General features: G+C 29.0%; 3 protein-coding genes across 4 annotated transcripts in view; all 3 read right to left on the bottom strand.

Annotated features, from left to right (window-relative positions):
- LOC111675866 (tyramine/octopamine receptor) overlaps nucleotides 1-18,139 on the bottom strand; it is a 182,781-nt gene that overhangs the window by 89,622 nt on the left and 75,020 nt on the right. The window lies entirely within an intron of this gene.
- Nucleotides 2,382-3,798, bottom strand: LOC111683604 (piggyBac transposable element-derived protein 3-like). Its single transcript, XM_023445696.2, has 2 exons — nucleotides 3,711-3,798; nucleotides 2,382-3,637 (listed from the first exon to the last, which is right to left on the bottom strand). The coding sequence occupies exons 1-2, from the start codon at nucleotides 3,796-3,798 to the stop codon at nucleotides 2,382-2,384; spliced, it is 1,344 nt and encodes a 447-aa protein (XP_023301464.2).
- LOC124420038 overlaps nucleotides 10,363-18,139 on the bottom strand; it is a 92,330-nt gene continuing 84,553 nt past the window's right edge. The window contains exon 3 of the mRNA XM_046951565.1: nucleotides 10,363-10,429. Coding sequence (XP_046807521.1) covers nucleotides 10,363-10,429 — 67 coding nt within the window. The remainder of the gene's footprint in view (nucleotides 10,430-18,139) is intronic.

Here is an 18,139-nt window from a genome sequence, read left to right as displayed (position 1 = left end):
TTATTATACTAATAATGATCATAATATGTTTTAAATTTAACCATAATTCTAACCATAATATGTTGCTCTTAGATTATGGTTACCACAACTATATTTTTTCTCTGCGTGAAGAATATAGACTAGATTATAGTTTTTTCTTTAATAGTCATTTTAATTGACGTTAATTTGTTAATAATAGACTAGACTTTAGATTATGCTGTATACTAGAATATAGACTAGACTGTAAACTAACCTATATACTAGACTATAGACTAGACTACAGACTAGACTATAGATTAGACTATAGACTAGACTATAGACTAGACTATAGACTAGACTATAGACTAGACTATAGACTAGACTATAGACTAGACTATAGACTAGATTATAGTATTTTTCTTCCCTGGATATGTTTGCTTAAAAATTCAAACATTTCGACACTATATATCCAATGATCAATGTACGTTAATATTAGAGCAACCTTTTGAAATTTTTTAACAAATTGAAATAAACAAATCTGCAATAAAGGTCTTTAACAAATGACAACTTCTATAATATTATTATATTTTATAAAATTTTATATTATAATTTTTTTTTTAAATATTGAAGTCCCTGAAAATTCGTCCTTATAGCTTTTTTCCAAAATATGCAGCGTATGTATTTTAATACATGCATGTATGCGTGGCAGTAAAGTTTTTCTATTGCTTGTCTTTGTTAAATACTTTTTGTAGAAAAATAGAAAAATGTGGTTTGACAATATTCGTAACACGATTTGTTTCCTACAAACAAGAACAAAAGACTCAGTGTTGAATTCTAATCTACTTATACTAATGTACACATTTACATTTTTTCCTTACATTTCATGTATTTTGAATAGAAATTTATTTAATTTAACACCAACATTTTCAACAATATATTTACATACGAACATTTATTCATTAGGGTGGCGTTTTTATTGAGAAAAATAAGTTACTGATGTTCCCACTGAAAAAGAAAGCCTCGTTCGTTATATTCAATATTTGCTGAATATTTGTAATCCATTGCAAAATAAATTTTGGGTACTTAGTTTATTTTACATTTAATATATGAATTCCTGAAAATTGAAAAAAAATCATTAAAAACATGTTTGAAGTGTTATTTTATTATATTATTTTTATAGATGATTTCGGCCGTTCGCCAGGTTTTCTCCTCTTGGATATATTGGAGGCCGGTAATTTAGGAACTAAGCGAAGTCGGTGTTGGACATAGAGTGGCAAATAGTTGCTATTTAGGAAATATTCTGGTCGAGTTTTTTTTTAACAATTTTTTGAACTGTAAGAAATCTCAGCAGTTTTACAAAAATAGATGTATACATATACGTACAACGATATTTATTGGTCATGGTAAATCTATTAGATCACAAATTTCTCAGAAATCTTTAAAAAAATACACAAAAGTATTTTACCCTTAATAAAGTAGCCGAAAGTTAAAGTCACGCTGTTGATTACGTTTTTTTTTTTTTGATAAGTATCACAATATGTTATTAACCAGTATATAAATATAATAATGTTTGTTTTTAATAGGTTATAGAAAAAGGAACAAACATGTCAGTTATTGTTTGCGTTAACCATCACTTGGAGAATAAATCAATTTTCTAAAAAGTTGTTTTTACTTTTTCAGTTAAGTTTATAACAAGTTTATAAGAATAAACAAACATTGATAAATAAAATATATTTTCAACAACTTTGTTCATAACTTGTCTAAAACTACCACACATTGCTAATAAAAAGAAATAGACTGATAAAAAGTTATAAATTTGGCTTCGTTGAAACTTAAATATCCAACAAAATACATAAAAAAAAAAAAAAAAAACAAGTAAGAACGTATGGTCTATCATGGCCGACCATATAACCATTTTTAATAACCAAGTATCTAATATTATTCCTTTATTCCGAAATATTTTTAAAATGGGTTGACAAATGAGGTCCTTACAAAAATAACAGCATAATTTAGACTTATAACAAGTTAAAGTGCAAAATTCGGCTGTGCCGAATCTTAAATACCTTGCACCAGCTACTTTTATGTTATTACTTTTCTACTTGATCAAATATTTGTAGAAATAAGTTTTCTCATATCTTAACCCTTAATATTCTGATTTTTTTTTTTGAGCTGAAAAAAATTAATGTTATAAAACTGGCATTTCTAAGCAACTTTTGTTCTACAACTTTGTTCTTAAATATGAATTACCTGAGTTATGTTAAAAATACCTGGTTGGTTCTTTGAGGAACCACCAGGCTCCCGGACATCACAAATTACAACTAGTAGTAAATAGTATTTGTAAGGCAAAAATAAACATGTTCATTTTATTTAAGGGAAATATAAAGGAAGATTAAAAACAACTTTTAATAACTTATAAATGATTGTTAGTTTTGATGAAACTCGTAAAAACAGTTGTTTTCGGCCGAAAAACATAAATTTATGCCACATTTTTGACATCGAACCTTTGTAAGAGATGTACATTTTGGATTTTTGCACCGTGGTTTGCCTTCTTTTATAAATTCTGGAAAATGTCCTATATTATCTAAGCGAATATCACGAGGTGGTAATGCAGCACACATTGGACGTGGACGCTTTACAATAATTTCAGATTCAAGGTTACTTCGCCGACCTTTTCCCATTCGTATTTCAGTACCAGATTTCGTCAAACAATGTGCAACTTCTGACACAAATTCATGTAATACCTTCTGTGGTTCCACATTATTAGTCTCTACATGATGCCTCTTGTATAAAATCCATGCGTTGATGATGGCAATATCACACATATGATAAATCAAACGGCTTGTCCATTTGCGGGATTTTATACGGATGTGACTACGACCGAGAGACGAGTCCAAAAGGTCAACACCACCCATATATTTATTGTACTCATGGACGATATTTGGACATTGAATACTTTCCATTTCCTTTTTCTTTTTGTTGTATCGTTCTATGGTTGGTGTATCCTTGGGCGTCTGACTATCAGTTGAAATATATGGCTTTACTCCGGCCATTGTTGATGCCATGGTGACAACTTTGTTATCATTCCATGCCACTGTTGTGACATCGATTCCATGAAATGTTCCAACATATCCTTCGGAATCACTGCGATTAGCAAATTTTTGTGACAATTTGCACAATGGAAGACGTGGACGGCGAACTGTACCAATTGAGTATATCCCTTGTGTTCGCAAATAAACCATTAAAGGAACAGATGTATAATAATTGTCGAAAAATATGACGTGGTTGACAAATCGAGGAACCGAACGAGCCAATCTTACCACAACATTTGCAGATGCACCCAAATTCGGCTCATTTTCTTCACGGTGGTCATCATCACCAGAATATATTTCAAAACTATAACAAAACCCAGAGTCATCACACAGAAGAAACAACTTGTCGCCCCATGGATGTGGTTTATCATGCATATATTGTTTTAGATATATGTGTTTGATTTTGGTGGCACAAATTTGTTCGTCAACACACAAACGTGCTCTCATTGGAACTTTTTTAAAGTTTCTATTCAAGGCTGTTATAACAGGCCGTATTTTATACAGCCTATCGTAGGCCGAATCCATAGCTTCTACGGGCAACTCCCGATGACGTCGATGGCTGTTGATCAGCTGCGTCTTGAAAATGTTGGCTACGGGGCAATGTTTCGTTGTTATTGAGATGTAAAAATTGTCTAATTTTTTCATGACGATTTCGAGTCATACAATCCATAATTGGTTTAAAACCATAATCACTCCAATAAGATCGTACGCTTGGATATTTGAATACCGACATATAATAATTAACTCCCATGAATCTTTTAATTTCATCTGGGGTGGTATTCAGGGGCTTTGCGATGTCTTTTTGCACAGCGTATAAGTTGCTCTGTTCTACAATATTTGAAATAATATCGTCCGAAATAAAAAACGAAAAAAGTCAAGTGGAGATTTCAACGCCAATATTTCCGGTGATAAAGCATCATTACCCCGAAATTTTATAATATTCGCTTTCTGACCAAGCAATTGAATTTACATATTCAGTAAGTTCTTCTTGTGTACGGAAGTCACGAATTCTACGCTGCTTATTGAATAAGCAAATTAACTAAAAAACACACACAAATTTGTTTGCCATACATTTTCATATATAATTAATTTTGAACTCTGGGTGCCTGGTGGTCCCTTAAAGAACCAACCAGATATTTCTAAAAATCTAAAGAATTAAAAAAGTAAAATCACTTCAAATACTTACAATAACTATTATATATCACAACGATTACAAAAATATTTTTATAGTTAAAATTTTGTCTATTTATTACTAAAACTCTTCTTCAAAAACTTGCAAAATTGCAAAAGAGCAATTTTTTTAGGTTAGCTCACTCTTTTGAACATACACTTGTCAAACAATATTATATTCCAATGCCGATCGATGAAATTAGCGGCGCTTAAAATTAAGAACAGTTTGAAAGCCACAGATTGAAGCTTACAAAAAATTAACTTAACAAAAACTTAATTTTAGTTGGTTGGTTCCTATCGGAACCACCAGGCTATTAAGGGTTAAGTATATATAAAAAATTCCAAAAGTTAAATCTATTACAATTCCAAGATTCTTTGAACCTTATAAACGAATTTTTTCTTTATATTTTTATAGCGCTTAGCGATATTTAGTAATTTACATGTATGCATGTGTGTGAAGATTTAAGGATTTTCAAAATACAAATGTATAAGTATATAATTTTGTTCTACACAAAATTTTGTTCAAGTGTTTTTAGGGCTGGGCCTAGTATGGGAGATATGAACAATTAATTATGTAGTAATTTAGTAATAAATAATGTGTGTTTAAAGATTTTCTAAAGGGAACATGTACGGGACCGACCAAACCCGTGTTATGAACCGATCATGAAAAAATCTTGAAATTGTTTTTTTGTATACAAAACAAATATTTGTGCCAAATTTTGTAACAATATCTTTATTTGGCAATGAGTAATGTGCGTTTAAGAGATTTTCGTAAAAGGACTTTTTATGGGAGCAATATCCAATTATGTAAATAAAGACAAAATTCAAAATTCTGTATCTATATCATTATTTGGTAATTAATATTGGGAATCTAAGTGATTTTCTGGACCTACTATGAGAGCTATGACCAAATATGGATCGATTTTTATACATAATTTTATAGAGAATTTATGTATAAAAAAGAATATTTTTGCTAAATGTATGGATATCAATATTTGGTTATGAGTTATGGAAGGAAACCTTGTATGACCGATATCGATCGATATCTTAATTTAGTAATGAGTTATGGGCGTTTAAGTGATTTCGGGAGGGGACCTTGTATGGGAGCTATGACCAATTATGGACCGTTCGGAAAAAATTTCATAGTAATATTTCTTTATTTGAGAGCAATACTTGTACCAAGACATAGCTAAATCGACTCAGAATTTCATAAGGACCAAGAATATATATACTTTGTTGGGTCTCAGATGAATATTTCTTGGTGTTACACACGGAATGACAAAGTTATATATACCCTCTATCACCACTGATGGTGGTGGAGGGTATAAAAAGCAATGTTTTAATGATTTTTGTAGAAAAACTAAAACATTCAACATAATTATGGTGTCAAATCCTTTTTGGGGAAAATAATGAACCTATTTTTAACAACTTACAATGTGCTTGGTTTATGGGTCGAATGAAACAAATAAACAAGAGTTCGACCGAATTGCGAGATTTAGTTTGATTAAAAGGTTTACATGGACGGACGGATAAAGATAAATCGCTCCAGAAATTATTCTGAGCTGATTAGTAAAATTTAAGATGAGTATAGAGCACGAACATAAGTACAAACCCAATATCAATATTGATTTTTTTTGATATATCCTGGACAGAAGAAGTTTTTGGATATCATTGTCCGTAAAACTTTAATATTTTACATAATATTTAATATTTTACATAAAATACTGAAAGACGTAGGTGTAAATCGACTAAAATCATATTAGTAGTTTAGAAAATATACTAAATTTAAAGCTTGTTGAAAAAATCTTAAGAAATTCGAACTTTGACCTCAATTAAATGTAAATCGTAATGAATTTAGAAATTTTGGGGAACTTTTAACTTCGTTAAAAAAATGTAATACTACTTTGTACTATTTGTATACAGAAAAACGGTTTAAAAAAATAGTTTGAGGTTCTGCTTGGTCTATTTCAGAAATTTTTGATTATTTTGGTGTTTATAAATAATACACTAAAAGTCATTTTACAAACAGAAAATACTCCGACAAAAATTTAATTTTTTTCGGAATTGTGGAATTTTTGTTACCGATTTCGAAAAAAATATTTTTTTCATACTGTGCTGAGATCAGGATTTTTAATCGCTTTTAAAAAAATGTTTTTTTATTATTCTCATATTTAGTAAATTAATAGTATTAATAACATACATATATGTTTTGCGGGTTCTATGTATCCCACCTATGAATACTTTAATTTTAATACCCAACGAATCAATTACAACTTAAGATCTATATATGATTGCTTTCTTGTGATATATTACTGTATATATGTATATATACTTATAAGTACAAAAATCTTATTCACAAAGAAAAAACAGAAAATAATTTTCAATTATCAAAATAATTGTATCAAGCAAGTTTTGCACCAATAACCAAAATGATAACTTCATTTACCAAATTTGTAAAAAATATATATTTTTTCTAGATAATGAATTAATCAGAACAATAAATGTCAATAATTGAGACAAGATTTAACATTGATTAATTCATTAGTTGTATAAATTAAATATTTAATAAATATAAAATTATTTTTTGTTAATTTATTAATCAAATGGATTAAACTGTTTGGTAGAGAATTTTTTAAAAATCAATTAAGAAGGATTAAAACAATCAAATTATTAATCGATTACACACAACATTAAAGGAATAAAAGAATACATGCATTTACAAAATATATCAGTCTATTGTCACAATTGAACATATAAAGTGTTTTAAATGACTATTTAAAATTATATATTCCTAGCACAAAAATTCAAAATAAAATATTAAAAAACAAGTTAGCTGAGCCGAATTTTAAATACCCTCCACCAGCATCTTTTACTTTTGTAGAAATTTCTCATGTCTTAAATTGAAAAATTCCAAGATTTAAATCTATCACAATTCCAAGTTTTATTGAACATTACAAACGCTATTTGTTCATATTTTTAAAGCGCTTAGCGATATTTAGTAAATTGCATGTATGCATGTGTGTGAATGATTTAAGGATTTTCAAAATACATATACATACATAATTTTGTTCTACACAAATTGATAATGCAACGAGTTAAATACGGTTAAAGAGTTTTTTCTGAAAGGAACCTTGTATGGGACAGACCGCACCCATGTTATGAACCGATCTTGAAAATATCTTGAAATAGAATTTTTGCATAAAAAACTAATATTTGTGCCAAAATTTGTTTGGTAATGAGTAATGTGCGATTATGAGATTTTCGCAATAGGACTTTTTATGGGAGCTATGTCCTATTATGTATATGAAGACAAAATTTCAAAATTCTGCATCTATATCATTATTTGGTAATGGATATTGTGAATCGTAGTGATTTTCTGGAGGGGACCTAGTATAAGAGCTATGACCAAATATGGACCGATCGTAAACCAATTTTATAGTGTAATTTATGTATATAAGAGCAATATTTTTGCTTAATGTATGGATATTTATATTTGGTAATGAGTTATGTGCGTTTAAGTGGTGAGAGGTCCCTTATATGGGAGAAAATATATAAATATATTCTGCAATTATATTTATATATTTAAAGGCAATGTTTCTGCCAATTCTTGTGCGGATATTTTAACTTAGCAATGAGTTATATGCGTTTAAGTGATTTTCGGGTGGGGATCTTTTATGTAAAAGTTCTGCAGTAATATTTAAGTATACAAAATCAATATTTGTGCTAAATCTGTTTTCTTTTTCTAAAACTTGTATGGTAGGTATATGAAATTGTGGCCGTTTACGTCAATTTTTAAGGAAAAAAAACAAGCTTTTGTGTAGAAGCAAATGTGTGATGATTTTCATGGAATTATATTAGACAGTTTTTGTGAATATAGCATGGGAATGTGTAAAAAAGCTTATTTTTCCGGATTTTTTTTTAATTTTTACTTATGTCTCTGGACTGATTTTGCATATTTTCAATTCTAAACTGTACCGGATAATAATGAATATTTTGGGTAAATTTTGTTAACGTGAGCGTGTTTTATACAGACAGACAGACAGACGGACATAGCTAAATCGACTAAGAATTTCATAAGGACCCAGAATATATATCTATATACTTTGTTGGGTCTCAGATGAATATATCTTAGTTTTTCACACGGAATGACAAACTTATATATATCCTCTATCACCACTGATGGTGGTGGAGGGTATAGAAAAGTAGGCCAAAAAAATTTTTTTCAATCATTTAAAAAATTATTTGAATCTATTAAAAATTTAATCAAAATTGTACACTTAGGTATCAAACAACGAGATAATTACAAATAAAAATATGTTTAAATAAAAATTAAAGGGGAATAAGTTCATCGGCTAATTTATATAACAGAATGCAAAATTTTATGGGGTTTTAAAGAAACATATAAACAGCAGTTGTAATTTGAAATTTAGTTAGTTTGTGAATTAGTGAGTTAGTTAGTTAGTTAGTTAGTTAGTTAGTTAGTTAGTTAGTTAGTTAGTTAGTTAGTTAGTTAGTTAGTTTGTTAGTTAGTTATTTAGTTAGTTGGTTAGTTAGTTGGTTAGTTTGAAAGGAGGATGTATACACATCAAATTCGAAGAAATGCACCTAGGCCTTTATCGTGCCTGTTGTGCTCTCCTTAACCAGTGGGAATCGAACCTACCACCTCCGGTCTACCAGACTAGAACACTAACCTACCGGAGGCCACATTATAGATGTAAGTAATTCTATATGATTTTCATATTTTATTTACTCCCAAAAATAATATAGACAAACAACTGATTTTAACAAATTGACTATTAAAATTCGTGATGACACTCATTGGTAATTTGCACTTGAAATACCGACACAAGTAATGAGAGTTAAGTTACGAATAGGTGCGTGAGTTGCGAATAATTTTGTTCTATAATTACAATTTATATTTTAACAAATGAGATTTGATAACTTAATCTTTAATACAAACATCTATAACAAACCGACGAATCGAAACAAATTTTGTGAACCCTCATCAAATTTGCAACACAAAGTAAATTTTTGTTACCTCAGAGCTATGTTGCCACATTATCAAAAAATGTTGTAATCCGTATATAATTAATATTAAAAAAGGAAAAAAAATTAAAAAAAAAATATTTATTTATTTACACTTTAGGAAGTATTGTTATCTATTTTGGTTAAAATTAAAATAAATGGCAACACTTCTTGAGAACCTAATTTAAGCTACAATGTATTTTATATACTCAACATAAATTAGGGGGTTACTTTTTTTTAACTATTCCATATCATTACATGAAAAAAGTTTTTTCTTTGAGTCTTTTGGGTTTTTAAGGCGGTACCTAATATGAAACAAATAATAAGAAAATAGAACTTATTCTGAGTCCAAAAACTGCGAATAAAAAATTTTTCATTTTTTAACAATGAATGGAAGCGCTAATATTATAGGATTTGACTAACATTTTTAGTATAACAACCTGTACTTTTTGAAATTTGATAAATGTAAAAGAATTCCCTAATATACATACAGATAAGTAGAAATGTACATTTAAAACCGCTTTATATCTATCATTGTAACAACTTGCACACACGTAGATAAAGTGTAACTTTATACTCGAATGTATGATAAATGTTGATGTTAAAGAATGTGGTGTAATGTGAACTTTTATTTTATTCTCATGTAAAAGTTTCGCACGATTTTGATTTCCTATCTAAACCCACATTCAAGAAATGCTCACTTTTAAACAAAAAGTTTCTTTCTTACATTTTTGTTTTAACTTAACTGAAAAAAGTTTACATTTTTCGGAAAAATATTTAAATATTAAACATGTTCAAGTAAAAGAGAAAATAAATTTTCAACAATTTTTAAAGTTTTTCCCATATAGTATTATTAATGATTTACTAAAAATAAACTTTTATAATTTTCATGTGTCACGAACACACAGACAATTTGTAAGTACAGAGTTAGTTTCGTTTAGAACAGACATAAATATTGATCATAAGGATGGCTAAAAATGAAGATGACTTTTTAAGTAATTTGTTGACATTATAAACAACTGAAACAATTTTTCTGTTGTAAATAAATATTTACTCATTTGGTCCCATTGTAACCACTTCAACAAAAAAAATTAATTTATAATAGCCATCGAAATTGAACTTAATCGGAGCGAGACGACTGCCAATGCTCTATGGCTAAATCCAGGAATCTTGGTGTATTGGGTTTTCTATAATACAAAAGATGATTATTAAGTTAACAATATTTATTAAAACTTGTTTTTATATGGAAAATGTGTGTAGTAAAATAATGATAAAGCTACTTTTGACAATAAATTAGAAAAGAGGTATAAACGCGAAGGTTTATAGATTTTTGGAAGAGTACCACCTTTCAGATCTTCGGTATGTCAGAATTTAAATACTTCAGCCATCGCATAAAGTTAATAAGTGTCGGAAAAAGTATAACTCGATAATATCGAACAAAGAGTTGATTGCTTGGTTAAAAGCAAAATCCCAGATAAATAACAAAAGCCGCAGAAAAAACTAAAAGTTGTTGCCCAATATATATGTAACTGATTCACCATAGAATGTGTTCTCCTTACTCTGGGTAATCACTATTAATAACCTTTAAAGGGCGCTAACTGATATGCAGAAAATGTAGTAATTCCTGTAGGATAGGATTGAAGACGCCCTGAACACGATGTAATCCTGGACTAGAAATTCAGGCACTTTATTGATGATAAGATGTACATCGAAACAAGTTTGGCGCTGTGTATTAAAAATGTACATCATATCCAATCTTGGTGAACTATTTGGGTCAGACTTATTGATGTATGTATCTGACTGCTATAGGGTGGATCTAATACTATACACCTAGAATACATCTGGAGAATGGAATCTTTACGACTCTACTTAGTATTATGAAGTATTTTTACAGCTAAATTTTACAGTAAATTTCAAAATAATAAATTTTTATTCATTTCAAAAAATTAATAAACAGAACACATTTCATATTTTTTTTGCAAATGCATGTTCACTAATCATAAACAAACTATGTATGTATTATACTATATGATAATCAGCAGAGAAATTCGTACAAAACAATAAATCTCTATTTATGTATATGATTTTCTACAAATTGAATAATCGTAGCCGCACCAGCACGTTCTATATGTAAATAATTTGTATTCAAGTTAGACATATCAAAAGAAATTTACAGACACGCGTATAGTAGGGTAGAATCTAAAACCCCAATTTTTGTTTAATAATGATAACCGATAAGATTCATATATTTGTTTTTGACAAATAACAAAACGTACTTTATCAGTTAGCATCCTAATATTCAAAAGTGTTTAATATACATATGTATGCGAAAGTAAGGTTTTAAAACCTATTTTACATGAGTTCATGTATGTATGTATGCATGTACGACTGGGACTTTCTCTAGAGTATTATTTATGTACATGGATTTTCAAGTTGAAATGACAGACGTAAAATGGTAAAATTTTATTTGTTTGTTTATATATTTCCATCTTGAAAAGTTAACAAAATATTAATATACAAATTTACAAACAATAAAACACTTTTATGTTCATTAGAGGTGTCCAAAAAATATGTATTTGGCTTGGATAGGTCTCTATTTCTTCATAAGTGTTTAAAACTTACTAGTGTAACACTTACTGTACATGTGTGTATAAAAAATATTAAAGAATTTAATTATTTTGACATACAAAACTATCGAACATGGTTAAAACGAAAATGTTTTCATGGAATTAAATACAGGAATTAAAAGGAAACACAGTTTGAATTTTTTAAACAATAAACATAATCAGAAATCATATATACACATTTTCTTGTATGTAAACTTGCAAATAAAGCACATAATCAATATTTATATATAAATATTGAGTTTGTAATAGCCATGATCGAATGTATATTAATATGTACATATTTAGCTATGTCTGTATGTACCTACCAACTCAAAGAGTATATGTACATACTTATGTATGTATATTTTATAAGCCAACAAACATCAAAGTGCTACAATAAGAATGCATTAGTTAAAGGGTTGTTGATTTTTTGGGTTCATATTGAATATTACGAATAAATTTGTATTTATTTTTCATCCTTCTCGCAGAATATGTCAAAGTCAATGTTAAGAAAACCCTTCACTATTCCTTCATTCATGTGAAAATAATTATGTTTTTGAAGAATAAACAACAGATATGCATAACTAAAAAATGTAAATTTGTTTATTTAATTAAAATTTATCTGTTAAATTTTATAACACATAAGTATTTTCATTGTTGTCGACTTTTTGAAAACTTCAAAAGATGCCTAAACTTAATTAACTTTATAATATTGTAGTCAAATTGAAGTAATATTATTGTTTTGCAATTTGTGTTAAATACTTTGATTTTTAAGAAAATACTGTAAAGGTAATTCCCTTAAAATAATATTTTTGGTTGGCGAGTCATGGTCGGCAGTAACACAGTCCTTTCAAATTTTGTCGGGATATAGTGTTTACATTTAATTGTTATTAAGAATTGGGCCTTTTGCCTTTTGGATAAGAAAATTTGTTTTTTGTTTTGCCTTTTTTAGATTATTTGAAATAGAGCATTTTTTAGATAAGCATATTCTTGCTGCAAAAGTTTTTAATATTTTAAAACAATAAACAAGATGTAAACATGTAAGGGTCTTATATTCGGCTATGACGAATCTTATCAAAACCTTAAAATATATGTACATAAACTTCGATATTTATGAATATTTTATTATCATATATCGATATTAATATGAACATCAGGCGCGGATCCACAAGGGGAATGGGAAATTCCCACCCCCAAACGAAATTTTTTGATACAAAATATAAAAATGTAGAAAGAGAAAAAAATACAAGTGAAACAAGTAAGAAGTTATAGTAGGGCGAGGCCGACCATATAACACCCTACACCTGTATACGAATAAAATGTAATTTAGTTTTCATAATAAAGCATTTAAGTTGAATTGCACATTGCCTCAGATATACATAAGCCATTTATTGCTTTATAAAACTTTGGATATTTATGTAAAATTTTGATGGTAGCTTTTTATAGGGGCTAGGATTAAATGAGGGTCATCAACGCTAGTATAGAACTTGGTTTTAGTTCATAATAACTTAACGTAATTATGAACTAAAAAGCCCTATTTGGTGGGTTCAGTTTTATGGGGCCTAGGTGAAATAATGGACCGATGTTAACTATTCAATAGGCTTCGTCTACAGTACCATAAAAGATCATGTGCCAAATTTCATTGAATTATCTCCAAAATTGCGACCTGTAGTTTGATTAAGTACAAGGTTTACATGGACGGACGAACGGACAGACGCACGCACAGACGGACGGACGATGGGTGTAGGACCAATATTATTGTGCGTTATATCAGCACAAACCCAATATAGCCTCCCCACTAAAGTGGTGTAGGGTATATAGAGGTTATATGTGTGGTAGTGTCAATTACGGAACTATCATTTTTCATCTGTCTTTACAACACACAGTGGTATAGGAAAAAAAAGAGGGAAATAATTCGGTAACTTCTAAACGGCTAATCCGATTTTAATGAAATATGATATGCACAAAGAGGAGGTGTTGTCGAGTTTAGGTTTTAGATTTGGACCTTATAGGCCAACCAGGGGCCCGGCGGGGGTCCTCAAATTAGGACACCTCGGCTATGTTAAATTTTTAAAACGATCCTATTTCTTCATTTGAGTTTTGTCGTCGTAGCAGTAAATTATCTCTTATAGTTTAGGAGATATTCGCAGTTGAAAATTAAAATTTTAAAATTTTTACCGCCCTTACTCTAATTTTTTTTTTTTGATAATAGCGGGTCCAAATATTCCCGATTTTCGCCATTTTATTCGCTTAACAACAAGTTTATATATCAAGCAGTTATGTAAAAATCATGACTGAGTCCAAAGTTATAGACATTTTAATTTAAAAAATTAAAAAAGGCGAATTTCTGCCATTTTTTTTTTTTTTTTGGAAAAAAGTATCTTTTTCTTTTTAAGTTATCTAAAAAGTTTCTAAGAAGATGTAAATATAATTTATACTTTTTGGAAAGCTGTCTTTACATAAAATACGATAAATGAAACAAAACCTAAAAATTTTTGATACCAAGGGGCCCAGGTCCATCCAAAAAAATCCTAATTTTTTATGAAAAATTCAATTTTAAGCAAAAATTCTCAAATCGCATAGTCGATATCAAATTATAGTGACCTGTTTTATATGACCCAATATGTTCTTAATCATTTTGTAACGGGTTTCGATAACCCCGCCCCTGGTATGGACATAATAGGCAAAAAAAAACAAAAAATCCCATTTTTAAGATTTTTTAAAACTTTTTTGGGAATATTTGGACCCGCTATTATCAAAAAACTAAAGTAAGGACGGTATAAATTTAAAAAATTAAATTTCCAAACGCGAATATCTCCTAAACTATAAGAGATAATTTACTAATTTACTATAAGGTCCAAATTCAAAACCTAAACTCGACAACACTTTATTAATTTTGTTGAGGGGGACTTATATGGTGGTAGGCAACCATATACATATGTAGTTTAGGGGCAATTATGGTTTCTGTCTGTCACAATTGACAATTTAATTTTGGAAGTAAAAAAAACTGACTTATGCGAATCCTTCCTTCCGGTTTCTGTAAAAACAGTTGTTAACACGTAGATGTTCTATGGACGTCGTGACATCTTTAAAACTTATTGAAATATATTGAATAAGTTGTTTAGAACTTAAGAAAGTGGGCTATTATCCAGGATAAAATTGCTAATTAATATTGCTTTACGTTGCATTTTGGATTGATTTATTGAAAAGTAGGATGAGCGGGTATAGCTAGTTTTTTTCCATCTATTCATTGTTGTAATATGTCACACAAATTTGTATGTTATTTTCAGTCCTAACTGTTGGATGTTCTTTTTTCTGCCGCTCATCAATTTCTGTACGATGACAGATAGTGATTAAACATATTTCTTTATTGACATTGTTTCTTTAGCTCTTATCTTCAAGTAGATTCTAAAAACACACATACAATACCAAGCAATTCTGTAAAGGGTCATTGTAAATATTGTAGTCATTTCCTGAAGCGTCCAACCACCTGGTTGCCACTAATTCGTTTTTTGTCACAAATATAATCTTTTTAAATGAGAGCGAAGGAGTGATTGGTGACTGTAGTAACTTAACTGTCCAATAAATAATGTAGAGAGTAAACACTTAAAAACTAAAACTGGAATATACTTTTGACTAGGTTTAATATTTATTCGGGTCTTTCACCAGAACTGCTGGATATATGCAGCACTATACAAGTACATACATACATATTTATTTACAAACATACGTATATACCATTGTATATTTGTATATGTACCTTAGACAGGCTCACTTTTATTATAAACACAAAATTTTAAAAAATACTTGTGAAAAAAAGTAATTTTTCAAGTGCACAAATGACTATCAAAATATATTAAAAATCTTTATAAAATAAAACTAAATTATTTTTGAAGCCAAGTATAGTTTCCCCTTTTAACGACACAATTTCATAAAGGGTCATTGGTAACATTATTAATTAACAAAGGTAATTTAAACATAATTTTTGGTGAGTCCGTCTAATTTACCTGTATGTCGTAGATAAGTAGACTAATATGAAAGCGTGCATACACACAATAACAACTGTGTATTTTTTTTTAATTTTAATAGGAAATAAAAGGGAAATTACGTTCCAATTGCAGCAAATCAATGCCGACAGACATAAAAGAGGATGTGCTGGAAATACCTTAAATTGTGAACACTGTCTCAAAACTATGCTATTTGTGGTCTTTTGTCATCTCATTTATAATGTATAAATTTACAATCAGTTATTTAATTTAATGTCAATAGAACAAAATAACTCTTTAATGTATACATAAATGCACATAAATGACCTGTTTTAAAAAACTGAAAATTTATAAATAAGTTTCTACAACTTACTAAGGATACAAATTTTAAAATATTGAATAATATTGATAAATTATTGTTTAAGATACCTATGAAGTAATATATAGATAGAGATATTTTATTCATCAATTCGTAAATCGGTTTGTATAAATTGAAACCTACATTGAGAATGCTTGCATTCCTTATGTGTTTTAAAGATATTTTTCTTTATTTACAGTAATAATGAGAAAAATTTCATATTTTTTCCAAAAGAATACCATTTATCATCACTTTGAAAGTAGCACTAAGTGAATTTTCTTAGCATCAGTAGAAGTGACGTTTATTGATTTCCAAAGAAGCGAAAATATTTAAATTTTTTCAAAACTTAAAATATATTTTTTGTACCAACATTTTTTGAGTTAAAAAAATTATTTAGAGGTTTATGCTACTATTGCTAAAAAATAAATTCCTGTTTGAAAAATTACAAAGTTTTTTATACATATATTCTAAACCAAAATTTTTGATTCCCTTTTTTTATCAACAAAAAGTATTGCATCACAATAAAAATTTTTTTCATCTCAAAAGTTTATTTCCAAATCTACATCATCAAGATTTACATACCAAAGAACAAAATTAAACTCATCCAAATTTTATTTATTTTTTGAGGGCAGGTATTTGGTATGTATGTTTTACTTTACAAAACAAATACCTTAACTTTCAATACGGGTATGGATTCTATACCATAGACAACTGCGATGATGAAAAGTAATGATGAAATCCAATTATCATCAAGTGAAGCAAATGTACAAAAAAAAAAAAAAACTAAAAGTTTTCTTATAACAAAATTGAAAGAAACAATGATGAAATGAAAAGATTAAATTGACAAAAGGTACATAAAAGTATCTTTCTGAAAATATCAGAATACACATAGGTATTACACCGTAAAATATAGTACTATGCCCGGAGAATAAGTTATTTTTTAAAATTTTATGTAGGAACAAATTCCAAACGATGAAGAAAATGTTAAGCACTCTAATCACAATTTTTAAAGTGCTTTAGTCAACCGGATGATGTTTTCACTTCAAAAGTTGTTGGAAATCCCATAACTACTTCTCCATATACATGATCCGTTTAGTAGTCCTATGTAATATAGGCATAGTCAGCATTAGTCCTCTCATAGTCTGCATTATATACGACCATATTGTGGAACATCTAATCCCATAATTTTAGAAAGGAAGTACTTTTGGAATTACTAGGGTAGGTATAAAAATGTTCAATGAACTATAATTTTTCCATATATTTGTATTCTTTACACGCATTTAGTTGATCAAGTTAAAGAGCTTTGAGGATTGAAAATGCGTACATTATTTGCTATCGAAGGATTTTACTATATGGTGATCAAGTGATTCAACTGGTCTTTTCCAGGCATTCTGCTCCTTACCATGTTTTTTAACCATTTTAATATATTCTGTAGGAGAAAGTGTAAGTCAATAAGACTTTGAGAGACTTCACATACTTGTAGTACATAGAAATTTCAATTGTGCAATGTACATCTCTAACAGTAAAACGAAATCAGTTACACCTTCAGCATTAAAAGTGCCGGAAAAATATCATCCCGTATTGTAGCTTTAAAAATTCAATAATCCTTGATCTTTTCTGCCCCCAATATCGGTTCCTCTAAGGTACCCCGTATAGCAGATGGAATATTGGGGTATATTAGAAGTTTAATTATCTCCTTCATATGTATTTATGATATGATTTTCAGGTTTCTCGTATGGCTTTTATAACTCTTTATATATATTTATCAAGTTTACAAAGCTACGTATTCCAGCCTTTAACATTCCCTATGAGTGCTGTTTGTGTTACCCTATGTCCTTGGTGTTGACAACCGCACAGTGGTATAGGAAAAAAAAAAGAGGGAAATAATTCGGTAACTTCTAAACGGTTAATCCGATTTTAATGAAATTTGGTATGCACAAAGAGGAG

The sequence above is a fragment of the Lucilia cuprina genome, chromosome 5 (assembly GCF_022045245.1).
Source record: "Lucilia cuprina isolate Lc7/37 chromosome 5, ASM2204524v1, whole genome shotgun sequence".
Classification (NCBI taxonomy): Eukaryota; Metazoa; Arthropoda; class Insecta; order Diptera; family Calliphoridae; genus Lucilia; species Lucilia cuprina.
Note: the sequence above shows the minus strand (reverse complement) of the source record. Positions and strands in the feature narration are given on the sequence as shown.